Raw genomic sequence first — 20,474 nt, forward strand, 5'->3', positions numbered from 1 at the left:
TTTGTTTCAGCTGATACTGGTTGGGGGGGGGGGGGGTGATTTGTGTTAATGTGTTCCAGAGAGTGGGGGGGCGGGGGGGGGGTCACAGTGAATCAGCATGTGCACCAAGCACACTGAAATACCACTGTCGCTGATTCAGGAGGGGTGGAACACTCATGTCAAATTTATGAATTAATCATATCTCAGTTTAAAAAACATATATCAGCACATGCATGTAAATATAAACTTTACCATGGATCCAAAGATCTTCAACAGAAAGTCGGACACACACACAAACACATACGCACACACGCACACACACTTTTGCACCTGTGCTGCTCCCTGTTTGGTGAGTGTGTACAGAGAAGGGCTCAGTAACCTGACTCTCACCGCAGAGGTGACAGGAGAGCTGGGGACATCTGATCCATGCCACATCAACTGTCCCTCTGCTACAGCCCAGTGTTAATCTGCTAGCATTCACAGCATCTCCCTCACCATCCCTCTCTCACTAACACACACACACACACACACACACACACGCACACGCACACACACTCGCTGCAGGTCTCTGTCTGTCTCTCTCTGATTCATTCTCTCTGATGCAGACAGAAAGACACACACACACGCACACACACACTCGCTGCAGGATCCTCTGTCTGCCTCTCTGTCTGCCACAGAGTCCCTCTGTCTCTAAAACAGACACACACAGACACACACGTACACAGTGCAGCTTGGTGTCTGTCCTCAGCTGGCTATGACTCAGTCACAGATTCTGTTACGGAATCATGGAGAGCATGAGGCCCCGCGTCCTCGGTTAGTCACCAAATCTCGGGCCAAACGTAACGATAACAACAGGGATGACCTCACCGCTGAGCTCTCAGGTGAGTCACCGCTGCTGGACCACAGGTCAAAAGCAACACATATCCTCCTCGCCACCGATGCAGCTGGGTGAAAAAAACAACACCAACGCTCTCACCGCTGCGTTTGCTCAGTTAGCCCCTGCTTTTGGGCGGCAGGTTATCTGGATGAGAATAGCAACACTGAAACCTTCACACTGAGATTTTGATGAGTCACCACCGGAGTAGTCTCAACATGAATGCTGGAAACAGACCACTTGCAAAAGGGATCTGAATCACTGTTCAGGCTGACTTATAACACTTTCACTTACATACACGGCAACTTAACAGTTATGACTGGACTTCAAGCAGACTCTTCAAACTTAAGCACTACTCTATATGGTCAGATCATAGATCAGAAGCAATAGCAACCTGGTTTCAAGTGATAATACCATAACATTGTTCAAACCAATGTTAAATAACTTGTGTTATATGCACAATTAAGAAATGTATAGAAATTTGCAGTTGGTGTATTTTCACCATGGGCTGCTGCTCAGGTATATACCTGACTGAACTCAATGAGAATAGCCCATTAAGGCATGAGATTCATGTATTTGATTGGCTGAGGAGGCACAGTCCTAAATGTCTCAGAGCCTGTGATTGGTCCCCTACCTGCTTGCAGCCAAATGCGCTCCAGTATTGTCCAGACATGGGCAGGACCTTGTCTGTGGGCAGAGCTGATGGCCGACACCTCTGACATGGCCTGCTCCAGACGGGAGGCAGCAACAGAGGCAGCACTCTGGGACCCTGCAGCAAAACAAGCCATGGTGAAAATGTGAAATGTACAAATACACACACACACACACACACTAAACCTCACAAGTTTCAGTTGGCTTATGGAAAGATCTGCTTTCCGTGTTCAGTCCCCCCCCCCTCCTGTCAGCAACACAAAAGAGCCACCTACCGGTGTGGTGGGTAAAAAAGATACAGGGTAGAGGAGGTAGGTGACAAAGGAGTATTGTGTGGTGGCCAGAGGGCACAGGGTGTGTGACAGAAGGTATAAAATAGGGGGCAGATGGTATAGAGTAAAGTACAGGGTAAGGGACTAAGGAGAGTACAGTGGTGGACAGAAGGGTGTGAGGGGTGACCTGCAGTAGTCCTGTTAACCTCCAGATGGGAGGTTGCCACAGCCAGCAGGGGGGCACAATGAGTGCCATGGCTGTGACAGGTGACAGAGCGGCAGGGCTCGGGGCCAGGGCGGGGACAGTGGCATGGGGGTAGGGGGCCTGACGTGAAATATGGACCTGTGTGGCAGTGCGGCAGCAGCTGGGCCAGGTCCCTGAAATGTCAGCCATTTAATGCTTCCTCACGCGCGGCCCTTTCCTCCTCCATAGTGAGAGGGGCACAGCTAAAAGCGTCCTGTCTGCACCCGCCCCTCTCCAAGAATCCCAGCAATGTGATGTCAGGCACCGGCAGGAGAAAGAGGAGCACAGCGGGGTGGGAGGGTCCCGTCCCATATATCTGCCGAAGGAGGGGTGTGGGGGGGTTGGGGGGGTTTAAGGGGGGGCACGTTTGGCACCCTGTCCGACTGGAGCCCCACAGACAAGCACGCAGGACCCTCCCACGCTCCAGGGGCTCTTGTGCCTCCCAAAAATCTGTCCACCTGCTCACGGGACTCAGGAGGGCCCCGCCCAGCCGGGCCCGCGCGCAGACGGCGCTCTCACCCATGAGCGCATGCCTTTCACTTAACCCCACATTACTGGTCTGAACAGCCTTAAGCCGGGCCACGTCTTTCCCAGCAAACCTCCACCTAGCCCTCCCCGAAATAATCCACATTTCTAAGCTTATTTGAGATGATCAGCTTTGAATCAATGCCAAATCCATGTGCTGTCAGCCTGTGTGAGATATAGCAAGATTTACTGTACGCATGTGTGGGGGGGGAGTTGGGGTGTGATGGAGTGTTTATGTGTGTGTACGTGCAAGTACTCATGTACATGTGGAGAACTGTGTGTCACTGTTTGTGTGCGTTTGTGTGTGTGTGCATATATGTGTGTGTGTGTGTGTGGATTGTTGTGCCACTGTCTCTGTATGAGTTTGTATGTGTGTGTGTGTGTGTTTGTGTGTGTGTGTGAGTGCGCGTGCTCGTACGCATGTCACTCTGGTTACCCACCATTCTCTGCATCCTGGAAGTCAGGGAGGGTGAGGTGAATGCCACTGGGTTTGCGGCTGAGTGGGGCTGGCTCGGGCAGACTGCTGCTCTCGTCTGCCTCGCTGAAACACACACACACACACACACTTACAGGTGAGTATCCAATCCAAACCACCCCACACACACACACACACAGAGGACCCCGGCTCTAACCCTGACTAGATCTTTCTTTGGCTCTCTCCTAGCTGCACTGTCACTCACACCTCGGCTCCCTTTCCCTGGCTCCGCCCAGCCCAGCCCTGCTGCAGCTTCCTGTAACTCTGATACGATCAGCCCCTGGCCCAGTGACCCTGCTCCGGGTGGAAGCCTACAGGAGCACGGGGGGGGGGAATAAAACACCGAAATACACACGCAGGCACATTCTGGAACAGGCACATACATACATACAGAAGCACGCTGAAACATGTACACTGGCCTAAACTGGAGCAGGGGGGTAAGTCATCTGCAACATACCAATACTGGCCCACAATAACATGATTAACCGTCACAGAGTCCTGCTCATAAACCTCTCACCAGCCCTCTAATACACCTCACCTACAAAGCAATCAGTCTCAAGCATGCAGCACAAAAACACACACACACACAGTGAGACACAAAGACACACACAAATACGCACCTCAAATTAATGAATTAGCATATCAATCAAATCAATCATTGAGCAAAACACAGAGACGTGATTCTGAAAAATGACAACTGCAATGACGCTCCGTTCAGGTATGTGTGTGGTGCCACACCTGTCTGTCTCACCTGCTGCGTGTGCAGTCGTAGTGAGTCTGCCACAGCTGCAGCATGTCCTCACAGGTGCGCAGAGCTGTCGCTGGCCCGTGCAGCACCTCCTCCAGCTTCGCCTTGGTGAACAGAAGGCTGCGTGAAGGAAGGAGGGTGGGGAGGGGGTTAGAGACCGGATACGGTTTCACAGCATAGCCGACATGGTAGGTATGGCCTGCTAAACGCTGTACATCAGCTCCCTTTCCACTATCCTTCTCAGACAATGTGAGATAAATACCTGATAACTAATGACATTCAAATTTAAGGAAGGAACGCATTAATGCACATACGGTTAATGCAAAGCACATGCTCTTTTTCACACAGACACACACACACTCACACACACACAAGCATCAGGCTCCAGTGGTCTGACCATGTCCATTCCTTTCAAGCCATGAATCCATTACCTCCGGGGTGTCTGTTAACTTGTGAGGTAGAATGCTCCTTTGAACAGAGATAGAGGTCAGAGGCCAGAGGTCAGAGGTCATGACCCCATGGCTCAACATCACTTCACAAGAGACCGGCAGATACCGCCAATGCACAAAGCACTGTGGCGTAACTACCACGACCTCTGACGTCAGGGTGACGCTATGTAACCTTTGGGATCAATGACTTGCAGTGAGAGCGCACCAATAAAAACGCAGCACTGGTGCTCCTATGGGAAGGACTCCACTCTAAGGTCACCAGTCTCACTTTCAGCGTTTACTCAAAACCCCAAGGAGCAGCCGCCTGGTCGCAGTTGCTGTGGAGCTGGGGACAGTGGATAGACTCAAACCGTGGCGTCGAGGCACGTGCGCCGATATGACCTGTCTGCAATGAAAGAAGTCCTCCCATTTCAAGGACAGAGGCCAAGGCAGCACCACCTCATTCATCTTTCATGAGGGCTTCCACCTTCCACTTTCACATCCCTGGCAAGTGCTCAGCCCCCCCTCCTTGCTGTGCTGAGACAGTAGCTACCTCGCCCCGGGCAGACCAGCTGCTAGAGCTGATACCACCGTGCATGGTACATGGGCCTGCTGTCTCCGGGGCAACTGTTCTACACACTCAACCCGCTCACATCAAACCCACTGTACTACAGTTTGGTTTCTCTGAAAAAAAGTGGATTTTATTTCAAATATATCTTCTGAAGAGGCTTGAAAATATCAATGTCTTTTCACATACCTCAAACAAAGAGCCCCGAAACACACCCAAACACAGAGGGCTACAAGCGCACTTGGTGAGGAGGGTAAGGGTGTGTGTCTCACACACACACACACACACACACACACACACACAAGCAGGATCAAGAGCTGATTTGGTGAGGGGGAAACAGGTACTACAGACAGTCATGATATTTGGCAATGGGGAGGGGTGTCGGTCAGGGTACTGTGAGGGTGGGAGGGCAGAAGGGTCAGGGCAGGAGGGGGAGGGGTTCTTGGGCAAGTGTGAGGAGATTGGGCTCTTACAGGTCAGAGGCCTGTAAGAGCCTGACTACAGCTAATCTAGGCTCTGGCTGTATGGGTTGGGCCTTCCTTCCGTGTCACAGAAGCCAACCATCTCCCATGGCTGTCAACACAGAGGAACACGATTGAAGAGACTGCTTTTGATGGGAGATGAACTCATGAGGCATTTTTTTTACTTATCTCTTCATTTGTGAGACTGAATGACAAGCACTCAGACGTGAAAATCCATGCACACAGAGCAACAATGCAGTGGGGACAGCCCCGCCGCTGACGCAGGGAGCACTGTCTCTTTAAATAGAACGCCCAGAACATCCGTCTCCACGGCAGCCCGGCTGTTGCCATGGCGAGCGGCAGCATCGGAAACCCTGACTGCATCCGAGGGCACTTTCAAGTTGCCTAATAGTGTTTGTCGCCCTAAATAAAGAGCCCAGATTGGCTCGCGAGGCTAATTTGTTGAGCGGGGAAAAGCAGCCTCATAACTCACACGGTGACAACAGGGCTAATCGCCCCAGAGCGCCCCGCTAACACCACCCCCGGGGGTTACAGCCTCTAACTCAATCAGAGCCCGCTGTGTTCCGATACGGAGGGGGACGCGGCGGCAAGCCCGCCCCCCGCACGTCCCCCTCGCCTCTCAGAGCAGTTGGGGCCACATGACCCCATGTGAGGCCCTCCAGGGGCGTCGCCACTGATCCCAGGACAGAGGAGTGGCTCTGTGGCTAGCTTGCCGGCGAGCTCCCACAGCTACGACGCCGTTGACGGCCCTGCGCCTCGGTTGTGCACAGCCATTCTGCCCCGCGTAGCCTGGCAGCCCTGACCAAACGCTCCCACAGGAAGCGAACTTCTGACAGGTTAGAGTCAGAGCTGCTTCTATCTTTGATTAGGAATTCTGTCTGAGCAAACATTCAATCCCATCTGACAAACCTGCCTGCCGGATGAGTCAGTACTCATCCATGGGTTGTCATTCTTTTGCTATGGTTGCAGTACTAGTCTGCTCTGACAGCACCCTACTTGGTACGTTATATCTTTCATTTTAACATAATCTTAAAGGGAACATGACTGAAAGGAAATACATCATTGGCTCGTCAGCGTGTTGCATGGGCCTCTCTTCCGTCAGGCTCCAGCAGGCTCATTAGCTCTGAAACACATTCCGTCGATGGCGCAGGTTATAGTGCTCGCCTGTGTGATGGATACAGCGCTCCTTCATGCCCAAATCCCCGCCTTTCTCAGCCAGATCCCAGGAGAGCTCAAGTGCCTCGCCTTCTTGGGGGATGGATATGCAGTAGGGATGGTAAGATTCATCGATTCGCATCAGTGCACCGGCAATAAAAGTTCACGATGCGATTACCCCGATTAAAAAAGTGTGCACCAGATACAATTTGGGATGAACTCGGGATGCATCGTTTCTAACATCTTTGCATCGGTAAAATCCGATTTATTTATATATAATTATTAGTAGAGGCCCTATGCCCTATGCCATTATTATTTAGAAATGTGACCAATAATTTGTGACCAATAATTTTATATTTAGATTGATTCCTCCTCTCTAAACTGTTTCTCAGGTGCGCTCTCTCATCTACACTGCTGTCAATGGCCAATTCTCGTCGAGTCTCCCAGCAAAGTCTGGCGTGAGTTGGAGGCGTGGCCGGGCGAGTCACAGATTATCATGGAAGAGGAAGAGCTACACGGTCCACCAAATTGCTACAAATCAAATGTTTGGCGGCACTTCGGATTTTTCAAGAGAGACAGACAATTTGACAAGACGCATGCAATTTGCAAAATGTGCCGTGCTGCTATAAAGTACACAGGCAGCACGAGTAACCAGAGAATTAAAATCAAACTATCTGTACCATATCGAATTGCATAGCATCATATTCTTTTGCATCACATCATTGTGTTGTGATGTCATTGTGTGCCGAATCACACTGCATCACAATAGGGGTGAATCGTATCGTATCGCATTAGTAGTTGCTTCGTATATATCTTTAATGTATCGGATCGTTGGCAGTGCATCGAGATGTGCATCGCATTGGCCTCAGTGATGGAGATGCACACAGACATGCAGACCTGCACAGTCCTGACCTCCAGCAAAAAGCAATTGATGAGGAAAGAGGGGTCCCTTTTTGTGTGCTGCTATGTCCTTTTGTATGCTGTTGTGTGCTGCTATGTGCTGCTATGTTCTTTCTGTTCTGTGCTGCTGTATGGGTCAGTTCAGGTGAAAAAAAGACTTACAATACTTACTGCATAGCAAACCCTCAGGTACAAGGCCACTGTGATATAACGTCACATAGATCCCTCTCTCCTTCTCGTCAGGTGCAGTATGCGAGCGCGCGTCAGCACATGCATGTTCGAGAGTGAGCATGTTTGCAAACACGAGTGCATGTGTGTGCGTGTATGAGCTCTGTACACATGCAGGGCGTGTGCAAATGTGTGTACTCCCGCCTCCTTCCAGGCTCCGGCCACAGGCAGGAAGGGATACCTCATCTGCGCTAATGCACTGCTAATTAGGGCGGAGTTTATGAGAAGGATCCTAACGGTATCTGTGATCGGTACAGGATGTTTGGGTAACAGAAAGAGGTGGGGTCAGATTACAGCGCGCTCCACTCCCTCCTGCTTGCTTTTCGCTGGATGTGAGGCACGTGCCCGCCTGCTGCCCATGCATGCTGATGCACCTGTGATAACGGGGTGTGAAACATAGGAGGTGCCCAGGGATGGCTGTCCAAAATGGAAGTCATGACCATTTTGACCATGACCATGACCACATGACCAAGTCGGTGATTATGACCCAATATGAGAACTCAGCATACGCATCAAGATAACCGCGTTAAATGAAAAAGCTGAGGGTCCACACCCTTCAGCGGAAGTGTGAGGTCAATCTGTTTTGCAGCTCTTTGCGGAAAACACTATTGATGGGGCCAGGGACAATCCGCCCTCCAGACCACAGGCTCTACACGCTGCTGATCAGTTAACTGACAATCCCAGTGAGGGATACACAGAGCTAAACAGCCAAAGCTGACAGACCAACTGTTCACTAGGGGGGCTCTGTGTGTGTGTGTGTGCGCATGTGTATGAGTGAGTGTGTGTCTATACATTTCAATGTGTAGGCAAAAAGTGCAAGAGTGTGTATATGTGAGTGTTTATTGTCTGGGTCGGCTCAGGTGTGTTCATGTGTGTGTGTGTGTGTGTGTGTGTGTGTGTGTGTGTGTGTGTGTGTCTGACCCTCTGCTCTGTGTGTCCTGACCTTTAGTCCCTGGACATCAGGACCAGTAGCACTGGAATGTGAGGTATCAGGTCTCCAACAGTTTCTATGACAACCACAGTCAGGGATCAGCAGAGGACCAGAGACAGAGCTCCGTGTTTAACAAACGTGGCCAAGACGCAGCCTGACTCCCAGCACTCATATGCTGTGTGTGATGGAAAGCATGCCTTCTACATGTGTGAGAATATACTGGGGACAGTGAACAGCTTGCAATTATCTTCCCCTGCTAATTTATCGCCAACACTTTCACAAGCATCTTTTGATTCAGACACCAGAAATATGCAACAGAGTGAAATGCAAAACAACCAATTATTCAGTAACCATTTCTAGGCTCTTATACAGGATGGCTGAGGCTTTAGTTTTCAAATAACTAGATCTACTACAAATAACTACTAGCAATGACTACTAGCACCTGGAAAGAAATCCCTACAATTCACTCTAACATTTGCTTCCTGAAAGTTGTACAATGTTTGTAATGGTAATGAATAGGTTTATGCACAGGTAATGAATGCTGTAGAACACTGCCTCTTGAGATCATACTGGGAAGCACATCCACCAACAGTTACTTCATTTGCATGTATCTTGTATGAATCTGATGCCTAGCAGAAATTCTCAATTTGGCATTCTAAATCTGACCACCAACACCCCCCCACCCCCCCCCCCAAGTTTAACTTACTGAATACATACCTTCCTCTCCACCTCAGCTGATGTGTGGTGTAAAATGGCTGCTGTGCTGCTTCATGATGGGTGCTACATGTTGGCGCATGAAAGGTGCTCAACACTGGGAGGTGTATAAATGCATTACTATAATTAGTCCATTGTTAGACTGATTGCATTCATCATGAGTATTCACAATGTGAAAACACAGAATTTGACGTGAACAAGGTGATACTGTTCTGGTGGAGAAACATACTTGACTTCCACTTTTCTTCCTTTAAATTTAAGTGACTGAAGAGAAAGCAATTAGATCTATCTGAAGGTATTTCTTTTTTTTCTTTCTCTCTTCCTTTCATACGCGCAGTACGACGCTCACACGCACGCAAGCGCGTGCATCCTCCCGCCCCTATTCACTCCGCATGCCTGAGCGAGTGCTGTGAGTGTGACGAGAGGCTCCCGGATCAAAACGAGCCCCTTAGAGGAGCAGGCCTGTCAGGGGCCGTCAGTCACTGCGGAGAGCAGCGAGAGAGAGAGAGAGAGACAGCCGCAGCCCTGAAGCTGATGGCCGTTCCCTCCAACCTGAAGGGTCCTCCAATTATTTTTTCTCTCCCCCCGCCCCTCCCCTCTCTCTGTCCCTCTCTCTGTGGCAGTGCGCTGGAATCAGCACCGATTGCCCCGCTCACTCGGATCAATAGCGCAACGAGAAGGCCTGTCTCCGGGGAAACGCAGATGGTGAAATACAGCTTGTTACAGATTCCCGTGGGGGGGGATATGGGCGCAGGGGGTGTGGGGTGGGGGGGTGTTAGGTACTGGAGACTGTGTCAGCTGACACCGTGATGACAACTCGTGCCAAGGGAGGCCGAGCCGAGGATATACCTGTCAAGAACGGTGGCACAGGATGCTTTCATGAGATGAATACGGTCTGGAGCCTAATACAGAGAATGGATTATTTAAAAGCGGCATCCAAGGCTTCATTTGCATTGGAAATATCGAACACCTCACACCTGCCTCAGGGGCTTCAAAGAACAGAACTCTGGGTCTCCTAAACACCGAAAATGAACAGCGATGACCCGATACAAGGCCCTTCCCTCCCCTCATTGAAAAGCAATTACATCTCTCTGGCAGACTTTTCAGAGTGGAGCATGCTGGGAAAGGGGAGCGCCCTCGGCAGCATGAATGGAAGGTCACTGTTGTGACATCTGATGGGCAATGCTTAAGGATCAGTAGAGCAAGGTTTGGCAGAGTCTCCTCCTGGCTCTGTTTGTTGATTGGCCCTTCGTTTCTTATCCTCTGCTCCTCTGCAAGCTTATCCATCGCATCTATTTATGTAAAGTTAGGTTGCCGGATAGCAATGTATGCAGAGTCACACAATCTGTCCTCCTTTTCAGCTGTGTGGGTCAAAGGACTGGGAAGTAAAAAAAGAGTAAAAACATTACTAAGCAAGTAAGTTAGATCAGAGGAACAAAAGCTCTGTCTGAAGACTGTCAAGGTATGATCTGCTCAAAAGTACTTATGCTCATCCTTGTAACCACTCTATTACTATAAGTACACCATGGAGAATGATTTCAACAAAGGTTTACACAAAACAATAAACTCTCGATTTCATCAAGTGCACTATTTCTCATTAATGGAAAGCATGTAAGCTAATGACAATTAAAGGAGTAGCTATGGTTGAGTTATTAAAGTTCTCAGCTTGTGGGAATATTCATTTTGAAACTGTTTACATGTGTGTTAGGAACTAATTATCTAATACTCCTATCTATCCCTTTCTTGTGATCTACCACAACAGTTTATCAATTTTATACACCCTGCGACCTCTGTGCACTGCATCAACTACTGTGATAATCACTAAAGAAAAACTGAAAACAGAGTCATTACTGCATTCCATAATAAAGACTCATTCAAACAATGCATCTAGTCAAGGATAACGTTTAAACTGGCGAACACCCCTGTAAGCTGACCAGACTCACGGTCTGAATAAATGAGCCGTTTGCCCGATAACAGCAAGTGAGCAACATTCAATTTGCAGTTTGTGCATTTATGGCCTTGCCTGCAGTTACCCTGCCTCACTGCGTCAGGGTTAGGGCTTGAGAGAGAGGGACACAGAGAGGATAGACAGAAGGCTGGGGGGGGGGGGGGGGGGGGGGGCACAGGTTGGTTTGGTGCAGTCCCCCCTCCCCGCTTGTGGATGTCAGCAGTGCTGCACTGCAGGTCTGCGCTCTGGACACATAAATCTGCGCAGCTCTGCTGAGTCCCGCACTTTCATGCACCCCCCCTCCCGCCCCTTCCATCCCCACCCCCTTCGCTCAGAGCCAGCTGGAGGAAGCCGTCAGTCACAGGTAGGGCCACGCTGCGGTAGAGCACCACGGCAACACTGCCAGCAATACACCTGATCACCGCCTCCCATGATCCTGCTCTCTTCGAGCTCCTGCTACTCCCTTTTACTGCACTGCATGTAGCACTCCTACTGAGAACATCATCCTGCCACCATCTTAGAAAAGCCTCTGTCCCTCACCCATTCGCTCACTCACTTGCCCGCTGTGAGCAGGGCTCCCCCAGGACAGGAGCAGTATGTTGTTCTTTCCTGCTGGATGTCGGCTGGATTCACTGCCTGTTCACCTCTCGTTATGCTGAGAGGCTGCCTGCTGCATAGGAGTGTGTGGTGGAGAGTGGGACTATGCCTGCTTGCAGTGACACGACCTGGAAGTAGTGGTGACTTCTGATTGGACCATAGCATTCATTCCTCTGAAACAGAGACACAGGTAAAGCTCTCCCCACCACACAGTCCACGCATAACACGCACACATACTGTACACACACACACACACACACACACACACACGCATTTGTTTTGCATAGCTTTGGAGGAAAGCGAGAGGCTGTGTTGACCTGGACAGAATGGGGGGGGGGGGGGTCCTCTCTCTGTCACCTGCTCTCTACCTTACCCCCAGCCCCCACACAGCCTCAGTGAGACCATGGGCAGCCGCTACAACAGAGAGAGCAGCTGCAGGGTCGGACTGGGTCAATCACACTCACACTCACACACACACACACACAGAGGCACACACACAGGGACACACATGCATGCACACACACAAGCATGTACACACACACACACACACACACAGAGGCACATACACAGGGACACACATGCATGCACACACACAAGCATGTACACACACACACACACACACACACACACAGAGGCACATACACAGGGACACATACACACACTTGCATGCATATACATGCCTGCATGCACACACACACACACACACACACACACACATACACACATACACACACACACACACAGACATACACACACATACATGCATGAACACACACACACACACACACACACACACACTGGGGCTTTATCCTGGTATGGATTAAATAAGGAATAAAGAGAACTGGTAAATAACACCCCGCTGTTGCATTACTCCCTCTCCCTCCCTCTCTTTCTGCAGAACAGCCTGTCCCCAAGCCAGGCAGTCCCGATAAGCGGTGCGTCACAGCATCCGCGGTGCACCCTTCCCCAGCCCCCCCACCTCCCCCCTCCCTGGGTCCCAGGGCAGGACACTGCGATGCCCGGGGCTCCCTGCGGCAAGCTCTGATCTGCTCCGGGGGGGAGAGGTCTCTGCGTAAATGTCAAGGGCCATGTTAGCCCGACTCCTGCACTAATAATCAACCGCTCTAATTGATGTACATGGCAGGGATCGCTCACGTCAGAGCGTCTCAGAGGCTGCACATAAACCCGGATTATTGACCGCTGAGGGGGAAGTGGGGGAGGTGGGGCAGGTGGGGTGGGGGGTGAGGGACTGAGATCCTCAATGATCAAACAGAAATACGCTGCAATTCAGGAGAAAGCCCGTATCAAACATACCCCACCACACATACACACACACACACACACACACCATCAGAATCAAAGCTCTGATCAGCCTTTTATTCTGCGCCCTGTGGTGGGATGAAATGGGAGACCTTGGGATCACCCTCACATGAGATCTCTCTTTCTTCTTCTGCTCCCTCCTTCTCTCCCTCTCTCCTTCTGCAGCAGAGAGGCAGGCTGTAGTACATCTCTCTCACCCCTCCCCCTCATCTCTTTCTCTCTCCTCTCTCATCCCCTCTCTCTCTCTCTCTCTCTCCCTCTCCGTCTCTCATCCCTCTTTCTTCTTCTTCTCATGCATTTTAAATCGGAGGGGCGGTTTCTTCGCCCCCCTCCTCCTCTTCTGCCCATGACCCATTTTCCTCTGAAGCCTGTTCTCCTGTTCGCTGCCTGATTAAAATTTTACTTAACAAAAGGGAAAAAAGAAAAAGGAAGAAAGAGTGGAAAAACACAGAGTAAGGTAATGTGACAGCTCTGTACGCCCACTCTCTGCTCTCCTACTTACTGCTCCAGTCAGCACAACACATCTTCGAGGAGAGGCACAAGACACACACACACACACACACACACACACACACACTCACACGCGTGAATGCAGACACACATTCACACGCACACACACACGCACACACACACACATGCATGCACATCAACACACACACATGCATGCACACCAACGCACACACATGCATGCACACCAACGCACACACATGCATGCACACCAACACACATACATACATGCACACACAAACACACATACACGTGTGCATGCACACACACACATGCACACATACACACATATACACACTCACACACAGATGTGCACGCACACGCATTAGAACGGCACACACATAAACAGACATGCACACGTGCACACACTCACACACGTGCACACGCTCACACACGTGCACACGCTCACACACGTGCACGCGCGCAGAAACATAACAAGCCGAGCGTTCGCTTTTCATGTTGACACACAGAGCAAACAGCTCCCTCTGCCCTTCTCTCTCTCGCTCTCTCTCTCACTCTCACTCTCTCTCTCTCTCCCTCTTTCTCTCTCTCTCTCTGTCTATCTCTCTCTCTCTCTCCCTCTCTCTCTCTCTGTCTCTCTGTCTCTCTCTCTCTCTCTCTCCCTCCCCAGTCCACTCCTCAGCACGTGGACCCCCCCCCCCACACACACAACCTCCACAGCCATGTGCATGTGCCCCCCTGCCCCCTTCTCTCACTCCCCATTTCAGCTGCACCAGAAATGCGGCACCCGACCCACGCGCCCTCAGCGCTTAAAACAGCGCTGAGTAAAGCAACGCGCCCTGCAGCCCGGGTCCTCCGTGCACATCCTCTCCCAGAGGGCAGCGCCGATGAATAAAACCGCTCATTACCGGCCTCACACTCCGGCGCATCTGTTTGCCGGCTGATCAGCCCAGACCGACGCCTTCCCCCCCTCGCTGCACCTCGAGGCGCGCCTACGCCGGCCAGCACGCCGCCCGCAAACAGATAATTACTTCTGCTGCGACTCTTTCATTTTCAGCGATAAGGCGTTTTGCTTTATTTAGTTTATTTTGTTTTATTGTGAACGAAGCCCAATTAGCGCTCCCTTTTGATTCGGACAGAGCTGGAACACAGCGGCCACCTTCTGTTCCCTGTGCAGCACCTTCTCCTGGATAACAGAATGTTCTGATCACCCCCCCCCCCCACCAAGCAGGGCGGGGACACACATGGTGGGGGAATACCCTACCCCAGGTGATGTAACATTCAAGAGCAAAACGCTACAACCTCTTTCATTTCATACACGCACACACACACAAAGAACAGAGAGAAGCATCGCTTTATGCCAAACACAAGGAAGTGCATTGCCCACCCCCCACCTCTCTACCTACTACCCCCCCCCCCCCCAAACACCACCACCACTGGAAACAGCCACTGAGCTCTGAAAGGATGACCTCACGGTTGCCAGGGTGACGGGGATTCCTGGCACTCAGAGGTCTGTGATTGGTCAGAGCTTCAGAGGAGCCCTTAAATGGGTCAGAGCAGTCAAGGGTCTCCAGGGTAGAAAACAAGAGAGGAGAACATTGAGTGAGTGTGAGTGTGTGTGTGTGTGTGTGTGTGTGTGTGTGTGTGTGTGTGTGTGTGTGTGTGTGTGTGTGTATGTGTGTGTGTGTGTGCCTTTGCATGTGAGTGTGTCTGTAGTAGCTGTAAGAATATAAAGGGAGAAGTAGGGAGATCCCATATTCTGCCCCAAGCATAATGTGGGGGGTGGGGGTGGGGAGGTTGCTAGTCCTCTTTTACCAGTTAATTCTGTTTTTAATTAGATATGTGTGTGTTTTATGTGTCCTGTTTTTCGTAAAATTATAGGCACTCCCAGATGTTACCAAATGTTAAAAGGCTATGGAGAAGCCAATTGCCTCATTTGCACTCTCTCGCTGAATAACGAAGGTGCAGTGAGGTGAACATGAGAAACAGCACCGATGTCTCTTTTTTAAGATGGATGAATCATGCATCATTTTTTGGACAGAGAGCAGAGTCTTCCCAGACGATCGATATCACGGATCAGGACGAGCCCCCTTAGCAGAGCCGGGCTGTCATCCGCTTCCCATCCCCCGAAACGCTGGAGGGAATCGAACCTGACGCCAAATCGCCAACCTGATGCCTGATACGTGGCGTAATGCTGTTACCCAAAACGACTGCAACGACAGCGCCTCGCTCACATACGGGTCCCTCCCCCCCTCTCGCAACTCCTTCTCAGAGGGACTGAGTGTGTAACACCTTTTCTCAAGGGGTTCGAGCTCCAGATCCCTCTGGATTGGATGGCAGGGATGGACTCGAGTGCCCTGTGCCTGAGCCAGCGCACAGCCCGAGGGGACACAGCAGCAGCAGCAGCTAAATCACACCGAGAGAATGAGGAGAGGAGAGGACAGGAGAGGAGAGGAGAGGAGAGGAGAGGAGAGGAGAGGAGAGCCTGCAATCAGACAGAGAGGAGAGGGGAGCAGAGAAGCATCTGCACTGAGACAGACAGGAGAAGGGAGGAGAGGAGAGGGGGCAGGGAGGTTAGCAGGACCATATTAAGGAGTGGGGGAGTAATGTGGGACAAGGTGATTTACACATACACAGAAACATGCAGATGCAAACTGCACACACACACACAAGCATACACGCGCACACACAAGCTTACGTCTCACAATTTAAAGCTTGAGGATCACAGTGACCCCTGGTGGTCATGCTAGTATAAGCAACACTGCCACAAAAGCCTAGGTTAATGGAGACATACTGTGCCTCTAAGGCTGCTATGTTTTGCGTTATGAACACATTCGCAGACTGGAACGTACACAGAGACACACGCACAAACACGCATATACACACACATACATGTATGTGCATACACACACACTCAAATATGCCCTCTTTTTCAGAGGAATGCTAAAATGCATACTGGACATTCGCTGGTTTCATAAGCAGGCGCACTACATGCAGCGTGAATGAGATCAGCGCTGATAAAATGCAGAGTGAGTCACCGAAACTGTCCTCGAGATTTACTGTGTGTAAGGAGACATTCTGAGGGGTGAGACACTGCTCCCCTGCAGCCCCCTCTCAGTCGCTCTCTTTCTTGGACAGGGTACATGCTCGCCCCTGTCTCGGAGCAAGCGTGTACATGTAGGGTGGGACACGGTGCAGTCAAAAGGGGGACCCTGCTGCCACATCTAAATAAGGGCCAAACCTGTTTGAGCTGCAATGGAGCCCACAGTCACCTTATCCTAAAATATGTCTGCCCTAAAGAGGGGTGTCCAGGCTCCGTGGGGTATTTTTACACCCTCGCAGATTAGTCTGACAAGAGAGGGGACACAAATTCCAAATGCGCTGAACGGCTCTTTTGCAACGTGTAACAGAGGGTTGAGTTAAACCCCGTCATGCCCCAGAAAGCCTCGACCGTGCCTCTGGCACATCTGTGATACGATGGGAAAGCTGGACCGCTCTACAGTAACAACAGGCCTCCAGCACAACACACACACACATACACTCACATCAAGTGTTTATGTGCAAGGCAGCTAACGAATATAATGCTCATATATACTGATATGATGATTTTGCCTACTAACTGAGGTTTATAACAGGCCCTTGGCTGAAGCATTGTATGACCAGGTGAGTTATGCACACAGATCTTCCAAATGCAATGCAAATAGCCCCAGTCGCATTTCACCACCACCTGAAGCTCCCTAACTGACCTTGAGTCAGGGGGGTGTTGGGTACTGTAAGGGGGTCCCACCTGAAGGGTTGGGTAGAGCAGAGAGCCCAACCTGAAGCTCGCCCGCTGACCAGAGATCAGTGGGGGTGTTGGGTACTGTAAGGGGGTCCCACCTGAAGTTCTCGGGGTGCTGGCCGAGGGCGAGGGAGAGGGCATCCAGAGCGTGCTGGTAGTGTTTCTGGGCACTGAAAAGCAGAGCCAACAGGTGCAGGGAGTGCAAGTCGTCCCCATGCAGAGACAGCGCTGCCTGCAGGGGCTTCATGGCTGCTGACACCTGCAGGGGGCGACAGAGAGAGCAGGGAACAAGGCATAAGGAGGCGGGGAAGATGTGAAGATGTGGAGTTCACAGATTTTCAGAGCTTTACAAATGGCTATATGACAGGCTAATTCGGTATACTCACATTGAGTACTATACAACTTCAGTTTCATATTAAATAGACTTACCCTGGCTTTGAAGCTCTTGCATTTGCAAGAATAACACCACATATATGTGAATTTAGCAAATAAGAGCTGGCAACATTAAACAGCACGCAGTCATGTTTGAGACTGTTAATGGAATCCCTCCCTGTATACTGAGAACAGATCTTTAATGAGTTCTATTTGTGTTACAGCGCTGACGCACTGATCCAGCGAGGTGAGAGGCAACCGTGAATGAGTCACACCCCCGGGAGGAGAAACTCTTTCGTTTACTTGCTCATACAGCTGAGATTGTCCAGGGAAGGAAGTGTAAAATGTAGTGCTTAACTCCGCCCACCGACGCGGGGCCACCTCCCACCTCGGCTCCACATGGCAACCGAGCTTCCGCGAAAACGGCCGGAGGGAACCGCGGCAGTGCTGTGGGACTGTTGCTTCCTCGAGACACTCACACCGTGCCCCAGTGCACACACTGTGCCAGTTCTCCTGCTCCTGCTCCACCCCCATCCTCTTGGTCTCTGCTTCCTGCCAAATACTGCCCCCTTGTTTCTTTTTTGGCTGAATACACATAGTCACCTGTATTACCATCCTATGCTATTAGACAAAAGGGTTAATTGGGGTTCTACATAGAACCTTTTTTCAGTGCGCTGTAGAGACAGTCATCTCTCATTTGGCTTGATATATAGACGGACACCTGCCTCTCCCTGCTGAGAGCACAGATCCAGTCCTTATCCCCTCCCCTGCTGGGTATACATGCAGTCACCTCTCTCACCCCGTGGAGTCACTTCCTTCCCCTTATTGGGTGCTGAGATAGAGTCCCCTCCCTGTCAGGTGCGCAAATGAACTAGTTCTCCCTTGCCCTTGGCTAGGAGTGGGGTATGTGTGCACCCCTTTGAGAGGAGCTGACCTGGCGGGTGAGGGCAAGCTGAAGGGAGAGGTAGAGCGCGATCTGAGGGTCGTCTGGATCCAGTGTGTGAGCTCTGTAGGTAGAGGAAGAGAGAGATATAGAGAGAGGGAGATATAGAGACTGACTGACTCATACTTGGAAAGTTTCAGCTACAGCATTAACGCTGACATTCTCACTACCCACCTTTCCTTCCTCCTCAAGGTAGTTTCGCTGCAGGTTCACTCTTGTTAGGACTCAACACTGCATTTTAGCTATTTTTTATTGATACTTCCTTGTGTCCTTGTGTATATAAGTGCCTTATATACTTTTACAGAACAGGTATTGAGATGGGGCAAGGGCTGCTCGTACAGGCACATAGACAGACAGACAGACAGACAGGGAGTAACACACCTCTGCAATGACTCCAACGCTCGTTGGTTGAATTCGTCCCGAGTGGCTTTCAAAGTGGCTGCAGACACACAGACAGACAGACAAAGAGGCAGGTGGACACACTCAAGACAGAATGATGTGGTCACTCTGAGTTCCTTGTATAGCGCTTTGAGCTCCTTCCACGAAAAGCGCTTTATCAACAAATGCATTATCAGTACTAGTATTACAATCCTCTCTTTTAGATAAAATGTTGTCGTTCGGTTCAAGCAATCCTTCAATGCCCTGGCACAAAAGTGTTCAACCCCTTTTATGAGGCAGAGAGAGAGGGAGAACACACTGTCAGTCAGCTCTGAAAGCGACTTTGTTTTGGAGGATTACGTGGGATTATGGGGGGGACTGTTATAACTGGGGACACTGTAGAGCTGGAACCAGGCTAGCTCACACGGCTCGTGGCTCCTGGTGGGTTTCCATTTTCTGCTGTGCGGACCCAGGTCAGGTCAGCCTGCTAGATTTACTAGCGCTGGCCTACTTACTGCGGGTGGGGCTGGCAAGCAGCGCAACTCCATTGCTTCTGTCAGCACTGGCATTAAAAGCTGAGAAGATAGAAATGGTCGGGACAGAAGGGCACGGCGCCATCACTGACCACAGCAAACTAGGGGAGGATCGAAGTAATACGGAGGGCAATTACTTCAGGAAAACCACGGCTTTGACTGGCAATCATGTTGATTCTGGCAGACACAAGCATTCGGTGTGACAGCACGTACCACAGCTCCACTTGTGGGTTATGAAATGTAAAAGAAAAAAGTTTTGTACAGGGTTAGCAGGCTGTGGCTCCACCGCAGGCCAGCCTGGTTCCTGATCTCCAGCGGGAAAGGGGTAATACTCTACATGAGGACTCATCCCACATGAATCGCAAACTGACACAAGAAAGTATTTCTTCATACAGAAAAGTTATTAATGGAAAAACTTGCTAGATTCTGCAGTAGAGTCAGAGACCCTGTGATCCTCAGAGACCAATCCTGACAGACTGATAGATTCACTCCAGATTTTGCACAAATTAAGAGTAAAGATAGGCCGAACAGAACATTCTCGACACTACAGATGTTTCAGTTCTGATTCACCAGCCCAGAGGATTCTGGGACACATGCACCTGCTGGACAGGAACCTAACCAGCTTCCCCAGTTAAATGCAGTCGACCCCTGCCTGCCCCCTGACTGTCCACAGCCTCCTCATGACCGGGGAATCCATCAAGGCCCCGGCTGCGAGCGCCTGCCTGTGTGTGCGCGCATGCAGCCTGTCTGTGTGTGTCTGCGCATGCAGCCTGCCTGCTGACACAGCATGACAGCCCCGTTGTGGGGGGGGTAAGATCTGCTGCATGGCCTAATGGATAATGTGGGGGGGGGGCTCCTGAGGGGCAGACGTCTCATCTCAGATGACGACGCTCCGTCTGGGGCCGCGATTCCTGCCCGCCAGGGCACCTGGATAAACATTTACATGCAATTTGGGGCCCT

General features: G+C 50.8%; 1 protein-coding gene across 1 annotated transcript in view; it reads right to left on the reverse strand.

Annotated features, from left to right (window-relative positions):
- The window catches only part of ttc7a (tetratricopeptide repeat domain 7A), a 68,340-nt gene that overhangs the window by 21,939 nt on the left and 25,927 nt on the right, over positions 1-20,474 (reverse strand). Inside the window, exons 13-18 of the mRNA XM_036546599.1 lie at positions 18,985-19,042; positions 18,595-18,667; positions 17,387-17,547; positions 3,772-3,888; positions 2,986-3,086; positions 1,488-1,622 (exon numbers count right to left, since the gene is read on the reverse strand). Coding sequence (XP_036402492.1) covers positions 1,488-1,622; positions 2,986-3,086; positions 3,772-3,888; positions 17,387-17,547; positions 18,595-18,667; positions 18,985-19,042 — 645 coding nt within the window. The remainder of the gene's footprint in view (positions 1-1,487; positions 1,623-2,985; positions 3,087-3,771; positions 3,889-17,386; positions 17,548-18,594; positions 18,668-18,984; positions 19,043-20,474) is intronic.

Source organism: Megalops cyprinoides, chromosome 15 (genome assembly GCF_013368585.1).
Source record: "Megalops cyprinoides isolate fMegCyp1 chromosome 15, fMegCyp1.pri, whole genome shotgun sequence".
In the NCBI taxonomy this organism is placed as follows: domain Eukaryota; kingdom Metazoa; phylum Chordata; class Actinopteri; order Elopiformes; family Megalopidae; genus Megalops; species Megalops cyprinoides.